This window comes from Heliangelus exortis, chromosome 1, assembly GCF_036169615.1.
Source record: "Heliangelus exortis chromosome 1, bHelExo1.hap1, whole genome shotgun sequence".
Lineage (NCBI taxonomy): Eukaryota > Metazoa > Chordata > Aves > Apodiformes > Trochilidae > Heliangelus > Heliangelus exortis.
The window spans coordinates 26,345,658-26,360,604 of NC_092422.1; the positions used below are offsets into that span (position 1 = coordinate 26,345,658).

At 45.8% G+C, this 14,947-nt stretch overlaps 2 protein-coding genes across 2 annotated transcripts in view; one reads left to right on the forward strand and one right to left on the reverse strand.

Moving 5' to 3' along the window:
* Positions 1 to 710: 710 nt before the first annotated feature.
* On the reverse strand, positions 711 to 7,139 carry ALG11 (ALG11 alpha-1,2-mannosyltransferase). The gene is made up of 4 exons (XM_071738553.1): positions 7,026 to 7,139; positions 5,812 to 6,027; positions 4,233 to 5,164; positions 711 to 1,106 (listed from the first exon to the last, which is right to left on the reverse strand). Exons 1-4 carry the CDS (start codon positions 7,061 to 7,063, stop codon positions 835 to 837), a joined length of 1,458 nt encoding a protein of 485 aa, XP_071594654.1. The 5' UTR covers positions 7,064 to 7,139; the 3' UTR covers positions 711 to 834.
* Positions 7,140 to 14,636: 7,497 nt separating this feature from the next.
* ATP7B (ATPase copper transporting beta) overlaps positions 14,637 to 14,947 on the forward strand; it is a 42,084-nt gene continuing 41,773 nt past the window's right edge. The window contains exon 1 of the mRNA XM_071738576.1: positions 14,637 to 14,727. Within this exon, the coding sequence (XP_071594677.1) occupies positions 14,677 to 14,727 (51 nt within the window). The 5' untranslated portion in view covers positions 14,637 to 14,676. The remainder of the gene's footprint in view (positions 14,728 to 14,947) is intronic.

The following is a 14,947-nucleotide window of genomic DNA, read 5'->3' on the forward strand; positions in this document are numbered from 1 at the left end:
TATAAACTGCTTTGATGGCTCAGAAAAGTACAATGTTTTTCCATTTCTTTATACAAAAGATGTCAAATCTAACATTTTCTTCACTATGTTCTCACTTTTATAACAACAAGCAGTAGTTTACAGCTTTAACATTCATATTTGTATAGCCCTTAATTATGTCCTCTAATCTAGACCCTTCTATTCCCTAGGAACAGAAAACCTTTCCAACCCTCAAGAGTAGGGTTGGAAAAATACCATCAAGTTGTCATATTGTGAAAGAGATGAGGAAATAGCTGATGTAATGATCAGAGACAAGAGCAATTAATACACTTATTAAAAAACCAAGCTAACAAACCCACCATATGATTATCTTAAAGGAATTACTGTAGCTATCAAAATCTCCAGAACCAGAATTAAAATCCTATATAATAAGAGTTTTCCCACACTATGGGGGACAGCAAATTGAAAATGTGCTACAGATTGTGGGAAAAAATTCTGGGTACAAAAGCCTTGACTTGAAAAAGTGTGACTGTCAGTAAGAGTCATGAAATGGGTGCTGACTGAAAGTATTCAATAAATAAAAGAACTTCCAGATGCAGTTCTGTTAGCAAAGAATGGTTCTGTGAATCCAGAGGGTTTTGTAGTGCACAATACTGCCATGTGGTCAACATAGAAAAATTTCAGGACCATTTTAAAAAAAAAAATCTCTATTACATAACAGATACTCAAACAGAAAGAAAACAAATCTCTTTATTGAATGGGAGCAAGGAATCATAGATTAGATATATTTACAGGTGACACATCGTCGAATATAAAAAGTTAACTTTACTCATAGGCATTTTTATTCATATATATTTATTTAAATAATGGTTCCACAGATAACAGGAATGTCTCTTGGAAATGCTGGTCAGAAAACCTGTGCACAGAGCGACGTGCATTTTCTCTGATCTCTAACCTTTTTTCAGGAGACAAAGAGAGGATGTGAGCCATCATCTCAGCATAACTGTCCTCACTTTCAGCCAGGAACCCTGTCACGTGTCCTTCGTAGGGTACCACGATGTCTAATTTGGGGCCTCCAGAATTGTGAGCCAGGATAACAGTGCCAGCTGCCATACACTCAACTACTCCTGCAAAAGACACAAAAGACAATGAGTGTGCACATCATGGACTCTGGCTTCCTGTAAGGCACTGGGAATTTAAAATTGCAGTAGGAATCACTGAGAATTTTAAGTTACTATAGACTGCTGTTCTACATCAGTTGGAAAAATACGGAGTGTCATAAACTCAAGCTGTTTCAATTCTAAGGATTGAAATTATAGTTTCTCCTAAAGACATAAAATTAAAAATAAAAATCAGGTATTATTGGTTAATTTGTGGTACTTGATTATGTCACCAACATATGCTGTGAAAAAGAAGCTGGATATGGAAACAAATGTAAAGATAATCATGGAAAGTAGCTCAGTGACAGAACACTGCACAGCTCTGTTCTGCTCTGTGGCAGAGCACTGTTCTGTTCTTCTCTGTGACACCACCACAAACTTTTATGGTATGGTGGCAGCTGCAGAAATAATTACAAATTAGAGCTGCACATCACCATATTCATTTTCCCAGTCAAATCTGAAGATTTTAAGATTTTTAGAAAGATATTCAGAGAAAGCTGACTGTGCACATTTCAATCAGATGATATTCAAGAGTTCAGTATTTTGCAGACTAACAAAGCTTTATAGCTTTTGACAACTCAGCAAGACAAACTACTAAGCTCTGTTATCACTGCATCTGTATTTTGACAGAAGTTTTAATGAACTGTCAATCTGACAGTAAGCTCTGCTCTGCCAAGAGAAATGGGACAGAAGAGCACATAATGTATACATCAACTTCAGTACTGCTGTGTGGCTCCAGAACAGACCTCAGAAATCATTCACTGCTGATTCTTTTCAGTTCCAATTTGATTTTTAAAAACTTCCCCTGGCTCAAAAATTGCCAACCATAGATAATCACACAGAATCAGAGAATGTTAGGGGTTGGAAGGGACCTCTGGGGATCACTGAATCCAACCCCCCTGGCTCCAGAGTTTTGGCACACATCTTTAGAGGTAAAAAGCCACTGAAAAGTGAAATCATGCTGAAAGTCAAAATCACCCTGAAAGTCAAAATCACACTGTCATTGTATCACTTAAAAAAAAAAATTACTTAAACAGTTTCAGAGGGGAGCAGAGAACATGAAAAAAAAAACCATTCTTTCCATTTTGTGGGAGACACCTCAGAGTAAATCTTTTTATACCAAGCTCCTACAGACTACAAACTACTAGTCCCAAAGTTTACATAACCTGTGTTCTAATAAAGCCTGATGACAGTAACTACAGTTAAGTCACATTATAGCCAACTACATCATCCACCTGCTTGGCTCCTAACTTACCCCTGGTGTAGATGTCTGGCAGATGGCCAACACATTTCCTTTTCAAGGACAGGACTCAACCAATCCCAATAAACTGAGCTGGATACCTTCATCCTGTACAGCAGCAGATTGCAAACCATGTCCCAGCTCCTCTTCAGCATTCTGCTCCAGACTGTGGCAACTGATTTCAGGACTTCATTACCTCAGCAGAGGTGCCTAATGCAATGAGCTGAGCAAGTAGCCCTGGTGGCATCTACACAGGGCATACAGCCTCAGAGACAGGATCTGTGGGACACTCACACCTCTGGAAGAGCACCTAGAGCCCCATGATATACACCAGAAGTGTCACATGCAGCTGAGGCAGGAGGAAGACAATCAAAGCCTCTCTACATATGGATGTCTACACATAAACTGTGTGTAAGCTCCCCCTGCAGTCACTGGGGCTTAGGAGAAGCACCTGCTGCCTTTGGGTACAGAAGGCACCTGTGTAAGGCTGACAGACCTAAAACGGGACCTTAGGGTCACCTACATCCTTGCAGAGCAATAGCAGGAGGTCAAGCAGGATGTCTTGGGCAGCAGAGATGGAACTAATTGGCTGTTTACATGACTAGAGGGTGCCTATAATTAACAGTTTACAACACCTACAGCACTTCAGCTTGGGCTACAGTATCATAGAATCATAGAATTGGCTGGGTTGGAAGGGACCTCAGAGATCATCAAGTCCAACCCTTGATCCACTCCCGCTGCAGTTCCCAGCCCATGGCACTGAGTGCCACATCCAGTCTCTTTTTAAATATCTCCAGGGATGGAGAATCCACCACTTCCCTGGGCAGCCCATTCCAATGTCTGATCACCCTCTCAGTAAAGAAATTCTTTCTAATGTCCAACCTAAACCTCCCCTGGCACAACTTGAGACCGTGCCCTCTTGTCTTGCTGAGAGTTGCCTGGAAAAAGAGACCAACCCCCCCTGGCTACCCCCTCCTTTCAGGGAGTTGTAGAGAGCGATGAGGTCTCCTCTGAGCCTCCTCTTCTCCAGGCTGAACAGCCCCAGCTCCCTCAGCCTCTCCTCATAGGATCTGTGCTCGAGTCCCTTCACCAGCCTGGTTGCCCTCCTTTGGACCTGCTCCAGGACCTCGATATCCTTCCTAAACTGAGGGGCCCAGAACTGGACACAGGACTCGAGGTGAGGCCTCACCAGGGCTGAGTACAGGGGCAGAATCACTTCCTTGGACCTGTTGGCCACGCTGTTCCTGATACAGGCCAGGATGCCATTGGCCTTCTTGGCCACCTGGGCACACTGCTGGCTCATGTTCAGCTTCCTGTCAATCCAGACTCCCAGGTCCCTTTCTCCCTGGCTGCTCTCCAGCCACTCTGTGCCCAGCCTGGAGCTCCCCATGGGGTTGTTGTGGCCAAAGTGCAGGACCCGGCACTTGGCCGTGTTGAACCTCATCCCATTGGAATCAGCCCAACTCTCCAGTCTGTCCAGGTCCCTCTGCAGAGCCCTCCTGCCTTCCAGCTGATCCACACTGCCCCCCAGCTTCGTGTCATCTGCAAATTTGCTGATGATGGACTCAATCCCCTCATCTAAATCATCAATAAAGATATTAAATAGAACTGGGCCCAACACTGATCCCTGGGGACACCGCTAGTGACCGGCCGCCAACTGGATGCAGCACCAGTAGCACCTGAACTGGTCCTGTAGGGGCTACCTCAGCAAGACTGCCTCAGATGAGAACAGGAGTTGGGACACCTGCTTGGCAGAACTCTGTGTTTGGACACCCTACACCAAGGAACCTTAAGCAGGAACCAAAGCCCTCCCCAGCTGTGTCCCCAGCTGTGTCCCCAGGGGAGATACTGACCGATCCCAAAGTGCTCGTTCCACATGGTGTGCAGCCCAATGGTGGCCTTGGCCAGGTGGCTCTTGAGCTCCTCAAATGGAATGTTTATTCTGAACATCACCTCGTTACTCACTCCCAGCTCTTCACAGAGGAGTTTCAGGTTATTTACACGCTCTTCATCTTGCTGATTACGACAGCCTCCAATTAAGATCAGCTTCAGTGCTGGCTGCTGCCCCAGCCTCTTCTCTTTCAGCAACTTAGCGAAGGCTCTGATTTGCAAAGGGTGATCCTTTTCGGGCCTGAACTGGCTGATGGAAACAATGGAACACTCAGTGGTGCTTTTTTCCTCTTCCAGTGGGATATCCAGGAAGGTCTGGACATCACACGGTGGATACACAACACTAGTGTAAGCTCCAGCTCTCCAGAGGGAAAGGATGTGGTTTAGTGTCCAAGAAGAATTCACCATAACCACATCACTGCAGGAACCAACCAACCCATACAGAAAAGCAAAGAAGTAGTAGTAGACCAGTTTAAATTTGCTGAACAGGGGATTCTTTGTGATGAAGGCTGCGTTGTTGAACCTGGTATCCTGATTCCTAACGACAGAGAGCATCTCAGTGCTGATAGTGGGATAATGGACGTAGCAGCCAGTGCGACAGCCTCCTAAATACTTGAAGAGGGGGAGTGTGAAGGCGTAGCCCATGGAGTCAATATAAACATCAGGAACACACTTCAGGAGAGCTTCCCAGCCCAGGAACACTGATCCTAAGCTTTGTCCCAGCAAAGTAAAGTGAGGGTAAAGAGAAGCCTCCACAAGGTAACGTTTTTCAAGGAACACAAACTTCACAGGGTGGGTTAATTTAATATTGAATCTTCTGAAAGCACCTTCCACTATTTCTTCTCCAGTGGCCTCTCTGTCACCAGTGTAAACAACACACGTCACATTTCTGTACCTGCAAGAGGAAAGCAAAAGACCTCTGTGTATTTTTCTCTTCAAATTTTAAAATATGAAAAATATTATCCATCTGAAACAGCTCAGTAAGCATGTGGCAATAAATGTCTGACCTCGATCTGAGATGACTTTAACCAAACAATAGTTTTCCTTAGGCTCCCACAGTTCTTTCTCATCTGCAGAAAAATACTTTCTGAGGGCTTGGGGAATACTTTCTTGAATAAAATGTAAAAGAAGCTCAGTATTTTTCTACAGACTTAAGAATGCAGAAAACTCTGCAACGCAACAGATGTGCCAGTGTTAATTCCACTTCAGATATTAACTTGCTTTGCCTCCTGCACCCAGAGGCAAGAATCAAGATTATCAGTTGTCTGCTGGTGAGTTATGCCCACATAAAGTGCCCCAGCAGTCGTGGAAAACTGATGAGGGAGGAGAAGCTCTCCCAAGGAGAGAAAGAAGTGAGAGGTGCCACAGCAGGGAAGATTAAAACCTGGGTAAAGACATTCAAGTGGAATGCTGCGACCACTTAAAAATAAACACAGGAGCCCTGGATCAACAATCTCTATTTAAATATGAAAAATGTCAAAATGTGCACAAATTATACCACCAGCAGCTGAGAATGAAATATGTATAAATGCATAGTCTTACTTTTTCTGGAGTGTTCTTATGGCACACCACAAGACTCTCTCCCCTCCACCACCTGCATTGCAATATGGGTGAAAAAAGGCAACGAGCAGCGGCCGCTTCCCCTCTTGCTTCTTCCTTTGCTGCACCCAGAGCCGTAGCCCCCCCAGCAGAACCAGCAGGCACACACACAAAAGTCCACTTAGAAACAATGCAGGGATTAACAATGAGCACAGCAACCTGAGAGGGGTCAGAAATTTGAAAATGTAAGATGGTTTTAAACAAATACTATGGAGGATACTGAGAGGCTTACAGGGAGAGCTAAAGGGAGTGTAGCAATTTCTTTGGATTCTTCCCATCTCAGAAATCATCAATATCAGTGTATTATTTCAACAGTGACAAAAAAACCTAAAAAACTTGGTTGTTTAGCCAAATATATTTTTCCTACTGTTACTTCAGAATTATTTTTTATTGCTTATGCAGGCCACATATTAATCTCTCTCCATGTGCTATGCACACTATAAACGCTGCATTCCCTTAGCAACCTGGCAAAACCCAACCAGCAAAGTGACTTTTAAGTACACTTCAAAGTCTTTTCTGTGTTTTCCATTCCCCTGACACCTGAGGACCCCTATAAACTGTCCAGAAAAACACTCGAGCAGTTTCTCAGTTTAGAGAGAACCAGTTTCCCGTGGTCTCTGAAGCACTGACAGGGACAAATTCCCTTTGCTCAGCACCCCCTCCCTGCACCAGCTTCCCTAAGCCAAGACCTGGAGGTTTCTCACAGGAATCTCTCCTTGGCCTAACGCCAGAGCACAGATTCCGGTGCTGTGCCACAAGGTATGATAAACATAAATACACTCGACACTCAAGGGATTGCCCACGGCGCTCCACGCGTCACAAATAACACGCCAGGTAAGAAAATATCTTCACTTGCGGAACGAAGAAGCGGAAAAAATATATAATAAATTAAACCACCCAAGGCCGGAGGCAGAACAAAAAAGAGCCGGGCAGGGCCCCGTTCCACCTCGCCCTGCTCGGGGGTCCCCTCTCCTCAGGAGGGACACGGCGGGGAAGGGGGTGATGCCCGGGGAGGGCCGGTGCGGGGAGAGCGGAGCGCGGCCGCGGTTTGGCAGGGGGCCCTGGAGGCGCGGGGGCTCCTTCTCCCCTCCCTCTCCGCTGCCAGGACGCGCCACCCCCGGCACACACACGGACACGGCCCCTCGCAGCCCCGGTACCTGAACAGCCCACACAGACACAACCCTCCCGCCACCATCTTGGACAGCTCCGCCGGGCCTGCCCGCCGGAAGGGGCGGGTACTGGGCCCGCGGGGAAGGCGGCGGGCGGGAACTGCCTCCTTCTCATTGGTTCCGGCTGGAGAGAGAAGGATGGGCGGGAAGGGGGCGGGGCTGGGAGGAGGAGGGGGCGGGGCGAAAAGGGGGGCGGGGCCGTGCCCAGTGGGTGGGTGGGGTCGCCTCGTGCTCTCTGACAGCGCCTCCTGCCGGGCGGGAGCGGCACTGCCGACGCTGTGGCCGCGGCCGCCACCTCCTCCTCCTCCTCTTCGTCCTCCTCTTCTTCCTCTCTCTCCTCTTCCTCTCCTCCTCCTCCTCCTCCTCCTCCTCCTCCTTCTCCTCCTCCTCCTCCTCCTCCTCCTCCTCTTCGTCCTCCTCTTCTTCCTCTCTCTCCTCTTCGTCCTCCTCTTCTTCCTCTCTCTCCTCTTCCTCTCCTCCTCCTCCTCCTCCTCTTCGTCCTCCTCTTCTTCCTCTCTCTCCTCCTCCTCCTCCTCCTCCTCCTCCTCCTCCTCTTCCTCCTCCTCCTCCTCCTCCTCCTCCTCCTCCTCCTCCTCCTCCTCCTCCTCCTCTTGTTCCTCTCCTCCTCTCCTCTTCCTCCTCCTTCTCCTCTCTTCCTCTCCTCCTCCTCCTCCTTCTCCTTTCCTCTTCCTCCTCCTTCTCCCCTCCTCTCCTCTCCTCTCCTCTCCTCTCCTCTCCTCTCCTGCTCTCCTCCTGCTCTCCTCGTCCTCCTCGTCCTCCTCGTCCTCCTCGTCCTTCTCCTTTCCTCTTCCTCTTCCTCTTCCTCTTCCTCTTCCTCTTCCTCTTCCTCTTCCTCTTCCTCTTCCTCCTCCTCCTCCTTCTCCTCTCCTCTCCTCTCCTCTCCTCTCCTCTCCTCTCCTCTCCTCTTCCTCCTCCTCCTCCTCCTCGTCTCCCTCCATGGGCACCTCAGGGGGTGTGGGGTGTGAGGCAGCTGTGGCTCCCTGGGACGTGGAGATCCTTCAGCCACATCCACCAGATGCAGATTTTGCCTCTGTGGGTTCTGCCCTGTCTGTCACCACACGAGGATGGCATTCACTGTCCTGACTCCCAATCCTCCCTTAATCATGGAATCGTAGAATCATCGACCTTAAAGATCATCGAGTCTGAAGGCCCTTCCATGGTGTAGAATCCCCAAAAGAAAATTTGTCTCAAAACATCCTCTCTGACCAAGTGGACCCTGTGCTGTGGGGAGGCCTCATTCAGTAGCCATCTGCGCTCTGTTCTCTCCAGGAGAGACCCCCATGTGGGGAACCACCCTGATAAACAGGGCCCTATTCCCACAGGAGCAGCCCCTCCTTTAGTGGCCACCCCGATCAGCTGAACACTGGCCCGGCAAGGGGAGCTCTGTCTGATGGCCACCCTGACAGGCAGGACACTGTCCTTATTCCATAAGAGACAGGGGCAGGAGAGCTGCTCCCTGTGGAGGCAGAGTGACATCTTGTGTGTGCCCCAGGTAAGGCCACATGCTCAGAAATCAGGGTTATTGCTGTGTCATCCCATCTGGAGGGGTCCAAGTGAACACCTGGCTGTGCAAGACATGCCAAAGCCCCCCCACCCCAAAATGGTGGGGTCAGGCAGTATAAAAGAGGCACACTTAAAATGCTGGATGTGCATCATCCAAGGACCTGAACTTCCAAGATCATTGCTGGATCCAAGGGTGGTGATAGCTTCTCTGTATCTTCTTTATCTCTCTCTCTCTCCCTCTGTCTCTCTTGGCACATGAGGGTAACATAGTTTTTAACTTAGTTAAGTTTTACTACCCGTTGCTTTGATAAGTTTTGATAGTTGTAACCTGTTTTTTTGACAACTTCTTTAAGTTTTGCTAAATTTTAATCCATTGCTTTGAAAGTACCTTCCTTTGTAATTCTGCTGGTTGTAATCTCCCATGCTTTATAATCTCACTCACTTTTAGTAAAGTTGTGTTTTATACAAACCTCCCAGCTAATAACCTTACCCCTGAGCACCACGCAGAGAATTCCCAAACTCAATCTCATCAAATGGGTTGTTAAGAGATTAATTAGAGGAGGAGAAGGATTGGGCCCAGCCACACCCAGGCACCTCTCTGAGGGAGTTTAAAAAGCAAGGGGATGCAGTCTGAATCTCCCTGTGTCAACCCCCACTCTGGGGAACCCTACCCGTGCCCCCTCTGTGGGATGTAAGGATGTGCCCACTCCTTGGAACATGATATTTTGTTTGGCCCCCACATCTGGGGAGCTGTGCTCACTCTGTGAGAGGTGACAGTGCTGCACCACCTTGTGGGGTGTGACACATGAGCAGGAACACCTCCCACTAGACCAGGTTGCTCCAAGCAACCAAATCTCCTGCTAATAATTGAATCTCTCTTTACAGAGGCAGCTTTCTGCCAATGGTTGCAAGTTACCACGGTGAGGCAGAGGACAGGATGTCCAAAACACACTGTACGTGGTGATGTCTCTAAAAGGATCCCTGCAAACATGCTCACTGGGGATAATTTCCACTGGAGGATGTCTGGGCTGTCTCTGGATAATATCCTTTGTCTCCTATTTTGTCTTGACTGGGGGGTGTATGCACAGACTGTAGGATTGGGGCAGAGATAAGAGTGAACACAATTCACTGTTTAAATGCTGTTTTTAAAAATGCTGCTAATTTTGTGTCAGTAAATAGCAACACTTTGTATTGTTTTCCATTGGAACAATGTAGGAAACTCATCCAGCTCTCACAGATCCTGAGACGTGTTGGGTAAATCTGCCAGACTGTAGGTGAGGAGCAGAACAGCTCAAAACATTTCTGAACTCCTGTCACATTACTAGGTGATTTTTGCCCCGATCATATTCTTCATTTAAAAATAATAAAATGCTTTATGTGGCAAATTTAATCTGGATAACTCAGTTACCAGTCTCTTGCAAAGTTGAGGTTGTCCAAAATTTGAGGGCATTTCAAGCCCTGTTTCTCTGAACAGGACCTTTCCAGAAATTGTCCTTTTCCAGCCCCTTTGAGGTCAGTGTGAACCCTTTCATGTCATAGCTGCCTGTGCATTTTGAGGTCTTGAAGCTGTCAGGAGTGTTTATGAAGCTCATCCTCTGTCTTCTTCATCAAAACATGACTGGTTGCAAAATGCTGAACTGTTACTTTACTGACCATTGCTATAGCCCCAAGCAGAAGGACAAAGTCTCTACCACAGTAGTGAGAAGAGTTTTGCTTAAGTAATGGTTATTTGATGCTGACCTGCCTGGGTTGATTTTCCACTTACAAGAACTCACCATGTGAGAATGGGACTGGAAATGTGTCAGGCCCTCAAAGCTAGAGGTTTGTTGGGTTTTTTTGTTATTTTACTGTTTTTTATTTAAATATCTTCACTATCCTAAACAACACTGTGTAAAGGTTTTACCAGGACATCTCTGGCTCTGGCTTTATGTAAGCAGGTAAACTGGAAGAGTTCTGTTGGGACATCCAGCAAGCTGACTTAAGATTTAATTTTTGAACTAATACCTTTCATAAGTAGAGTGCTGTAGGCATTGGCTTCTCTCCCTTCTTTTTTTTTTCTTTTCCTCAACAGAACAGTTTCCTGAGAAGCATGTGAGAGATTTGCAAGGAGACCTTTGCTGGATTCTCATCTCTCAAATCCAAACACTCTCTTGTAATGTCAGCATTGGAAGATGATGGCCTGGGTTCAGAGAAGAGGTACACTTCTTTAAGGGAACAAGAAGTATGGTATATTTTAGATTATGAAGTTTGTGTGTGTCTCCCTGATGACTTGGAAAGGACCTTATGGCTATGGCCATTCCCTTGAAAGGAATGAATTGTAGACTGAGTGGCTTCATGAAGCTGAAGGATCACAGGTTAGCCATGGCTTAATTAAGATGACACTTAAGTAATGCTGAAGAGTTCCAGGAAGAAAGAAGAATAATTAATGAGGGAGACACCTGCATACCTGGCTATTGAGTTGTCTGGACATAAATAATCCAGATGCACTGTTTGGGGTTTAGATTTAGCTCTCTGTTTGGCAAATCATATAGAAAAGCCTTTAGGTTCATGTGAGTAGAAGAGTACAAGCTATTATTTCCAGTCAGGGCTCATTGCAAGGTAAGCTGATCTGAAATCAGGATTTAGCCCATGAAGCTTCCAGCACAAGTTCTACACTTTCTTTAGGGTCTGAGTCTGAAGTGTCTGAAGTACGTTTTAGTGTCAGCCCAGCAAAATATCTTGCTTTTCCTGTAGCCACCTAACCAATTTCTTGGAAGTTCCCTAAATCTCCTCATGATAAATGTGTGTATCTGTACATTTGGCAGCTGAGGAAAAAAAAGACTGATTTGCAGGTAATGTTGGAAACATCTGGCTGGTGGCAGCACAGTGTATCTGCAGCATATGAATGTTCTGACAGGGTGAGCCTCAGACTTGATTCAAGAAGCTGTCCAGCCAGACATGCTCTGCATGCACAGCACAGCCTGAGTGAGACATAGGTCTGGCACCTATTAATTATTTCCCTGAAATACTGAAATTTTTGCATGAATGCAGATGGACTGTAGAGTGTTAGTGTGAGACAGAATATACAGCCACATCATCCTCCTGGTGACAACAAGCTGGGGGAGTTGTTTTTGAGGAGAACAATTCATAGATACGTTTTGTATCTTGCTTTTGCTCTCATGGCAAAAGACAGATGTACCAGAGGAATTGTTTTGGAAGGAAAAGCCCTCTCTGGTTAATTTATTTTTTCTAGTGTTTTCTTTTTTAAGCTTCTCAGCCATTTCATTACCATGTGCATTCATTTCTTGAGTGGAGTAATCCAAGAAACACAATGTTCTTGCAGGCTGCATATGACTTGTAAGTAGCTCAGGCTCATTGTAATAAAGCATCCAGCTAAGCAAAGACATATTCTGGATCTGGATAACTTTTTCAGATCCTTACCAACTTTAAATGCAGGAAAAGAAGAGTTCAGAATTCTTCACAAGGCAACCAGACTAGGTAGAAAAGCTGCTGTAGTACTCTGTGCCTGGCTTAGTTGTATTTTTGGTTTGGTTTTGTTTTATTTGTTGTTTTTTTGTGTGAGGTTTTGTTTGTTTCTTTGGTGGGTATTTTTCTTGTTTTGTTTTAGGTTTTTTTTTTGTTGTGTTGTTTTGGTTTTGTTTGTTTGTTTTGTTTCCCCCTAAAAAACTACAGTGGTGTTACTTCAAACATAAATTGTCACATAAGGTCAAATGATACTTTTGAAACCTCTGCCAGCCTGCAGACTGGCAAAAATTTCTCAGACCTCACTTGGCAGTCAGAAGATGTTTCATTTGACAGCCCTTGTTTCTTCTGCAGTTCTCCCTCTGTCTTTAGTAGTTGTCTCAGACTGTCTTCCTTTCCATGGAAAGCTATTTTATTTTGGAAGTAGGATCCGCTTACTTGTGGTAGAGCAAGATCTGCATGATGGTGGGAGCATCATAATTTTCTCTGCTCTAATTAACTTATATTTAACAGAATCACAGAATGGTTGAGGTTGGCAGGGACCTCTGGAAGGCATCTTATCTGACACTCCTGCCCAAGATGGGTCATCTAAAGCCCAGGGCCATGTTGCCCAGGGCCATGTCAAGGTGAGTTTTGAATACTTCCAAGGATGGACACTCCACAGCCTCCCTTGGCAACCTGTGCCAGTGCTCTGTTACCTTCATAGTGAAGAATGGTTTCCTGACACTTAGGGGAAACCTTTTGTGTTTCAGTTTGGGCCCATTCCCTCTGGCCCTGTCACTGGCACCACTGGGAAGAGCCTGGCTATATCCTGTTTGCATCCTCTCTGCAGGTGGGAGGATGAGATCCTCCCCTGAGCCTTCTCTAGGCCTAACAACCTCAGCTCTCACAGCCTTTCCTCACAGCTGAGATGCTCCCTGTACCTTCATCATCTTTGTTGTTTTATTTTTCCTTAGTCCCTCTGGAGGTAGTAAAAAAACAGACATAGTAATACTTTCAAGATTCTTTTGTTAACTGTTGTTTAATAGCAGGGTATTCAGTTTCTGAGGTGAGCAATATGAAAACTGTGTTGCTGACAGCCTTACTGTGTGAGTCTGACCTCACTGATCTGCAGCTGTCTCAAAAGAGCAATTTTAAAATTAATAGCCCTAGCCCTGGTTAATGTGGAGGACCTGGCTGTCCAGAGCTGAGCAGGGTTGACCCCTCGGGATGTGATGAGAGCTATTGGGTGGAGGCTATTCCTCTTCTGAGCAGCAGCCTTCAGTGCTGGGACATCCCTCCGGGCACGCTAATGGGGCTGGAGCAGAGCAAGGATGGCATCAGGAAGAAGCCCCTTTCCTGAGGGCCAACCTTCAATGCTGGGACATCCCTGGAGGCACGATGTACCTGGTTAAGTGGCTGGAAGAGAGGAGGAATGGCTTCTGGATGAAGACAAGAATTGATGAGTGGGTGGGGGACTACACCCTTCTGCTCCCCTCCAGGCAGCCTGCCTGCTAACCACCCTGCCTGACTGACAGCTGCCCCTTGGGAACGAAAGGACTCGGGGGTATATATTGCTGTCCATGCTCTGACTGGGTCGTCGTCTTTTGACCCACCACCATTACTGCACCGGACCCTGTCCAGGATCAGCGCCATCCTGAAGAACCTCGCTGGACAGCTGGACCCCTGGTGGTGACTCTCTCTCTCATTTTTCCCACCTTCTTACCCTTTATTTCTCCTCTCTTCACTCTTTCTTTCTTACCATTCCTTACCACTTTTTCTCTCTCTTTCTTAGATCTTCTTTTCCTCTCTACCTCTTTTCTACATTTTTGCCTGTGTCAATTGTCAAATAAAATCTGCTTGCACTCGACCATTTTCTATGGTTGGACTTTGTTTCGCGTATCCAAACAAAAATAAATTTTAATGTTACCTCGGACCGTAACACTTACAAACCTCAAGGGATACCTTTAATATGTGAATGTCCAACCTGGACTAATTGAGTTGTCACCACTTGGCAACCACCCACCTTAATGCATATGTAGCAGACACTGCTGCATGCACGCACGCAGGGTATTGGCAAGAACTGCAGCAAAAGCAGCACTGAGCTCTTGGTGATCTTCCTACACCACCAACAAGATTGATATTAAAAACCTTGCCTGTAGAAGTTCCATGTGGCTGACTTGCCAATGGAATTAAAGTAGCCTTGTCATGAAGCCAGCTTTATTCTCACCTTTCCCAGAGATGTAGCACGTTTTTAATCTTTTGCTGCCCCTGTGAGGATTTTTGCTCTGTTTTACTTGTTTTCCTTTTTAAGATCCTTACTCTGAAGGAAAGTCTATGTCAAACAGGCCTTCTCAAGTGAGTAGTGTTCAGAACAAATAGAATCCACTATTCAGAGTGTGCTCTCCACAAGCCTGCAGGGCATTTGAGACAGTTTTAAAGTCTATTTTTTTAACTCCCACTCTTCCTGAGTACTCCACATGTGAATAACTTGGTAAGATAAAACCACTGGCCAGTAATAACACAAAGAAACTGGATTAATATTGTGTAAGGATATTCATATGACAGTCATGTGGTCTTTTATTCTTTCTTGTACAGTTGGTTACTTTTTTTCAGAAACATGCACTATGTAGCACCGAGTCTCTCATTCAGTGCTGCTGTCTCAGCTACCAAAATGCCTGGGACTGTTTTTAGCAGGAGGAAGCTTAGATCATTCATATACACAGTAAGTTTTTCCTTTTTGCATGTGTCTTGTGTTAGGCTCTTAAATGTTACAGTACATTTGTTCTTTGTTGCATAGGAACAGGAGGCAGAAATAAATTTGTACCAGTTACGTGCTAAATACTTGTGAAGTAGAAAACAAGTATTAGTAATAAATTTATGATGCTAATATATCTGGGACAAAACACTATGAGGTTGTTTTTATTGATATGTTATAAAATTAA

Bases quoted from the DNA above. Each gene is read 5' to 3' on its own strand.
- ALG11 (XM_071738553.1), bottom strand. From the start codon at position 7,063: ATGGTGGCGGGAGGGTTGTGTCTGTGTGGGCTGTTCAG. The intron at 6,028-7,025 runs GTACCGGGGCTG...GACCCCTCTCAG, and splicing joins TGTCTGTGTGGGCTGTTCAG to GTTGCTGTGCTCATTGTTAA. The intron at 5,165-5,811 runs GTAAGACTATGC...TTCCTCTTGCAG, and splicing joins ATAAGAACACTCCAGAAAAA to GTACAGAAATGTGACGTGTG.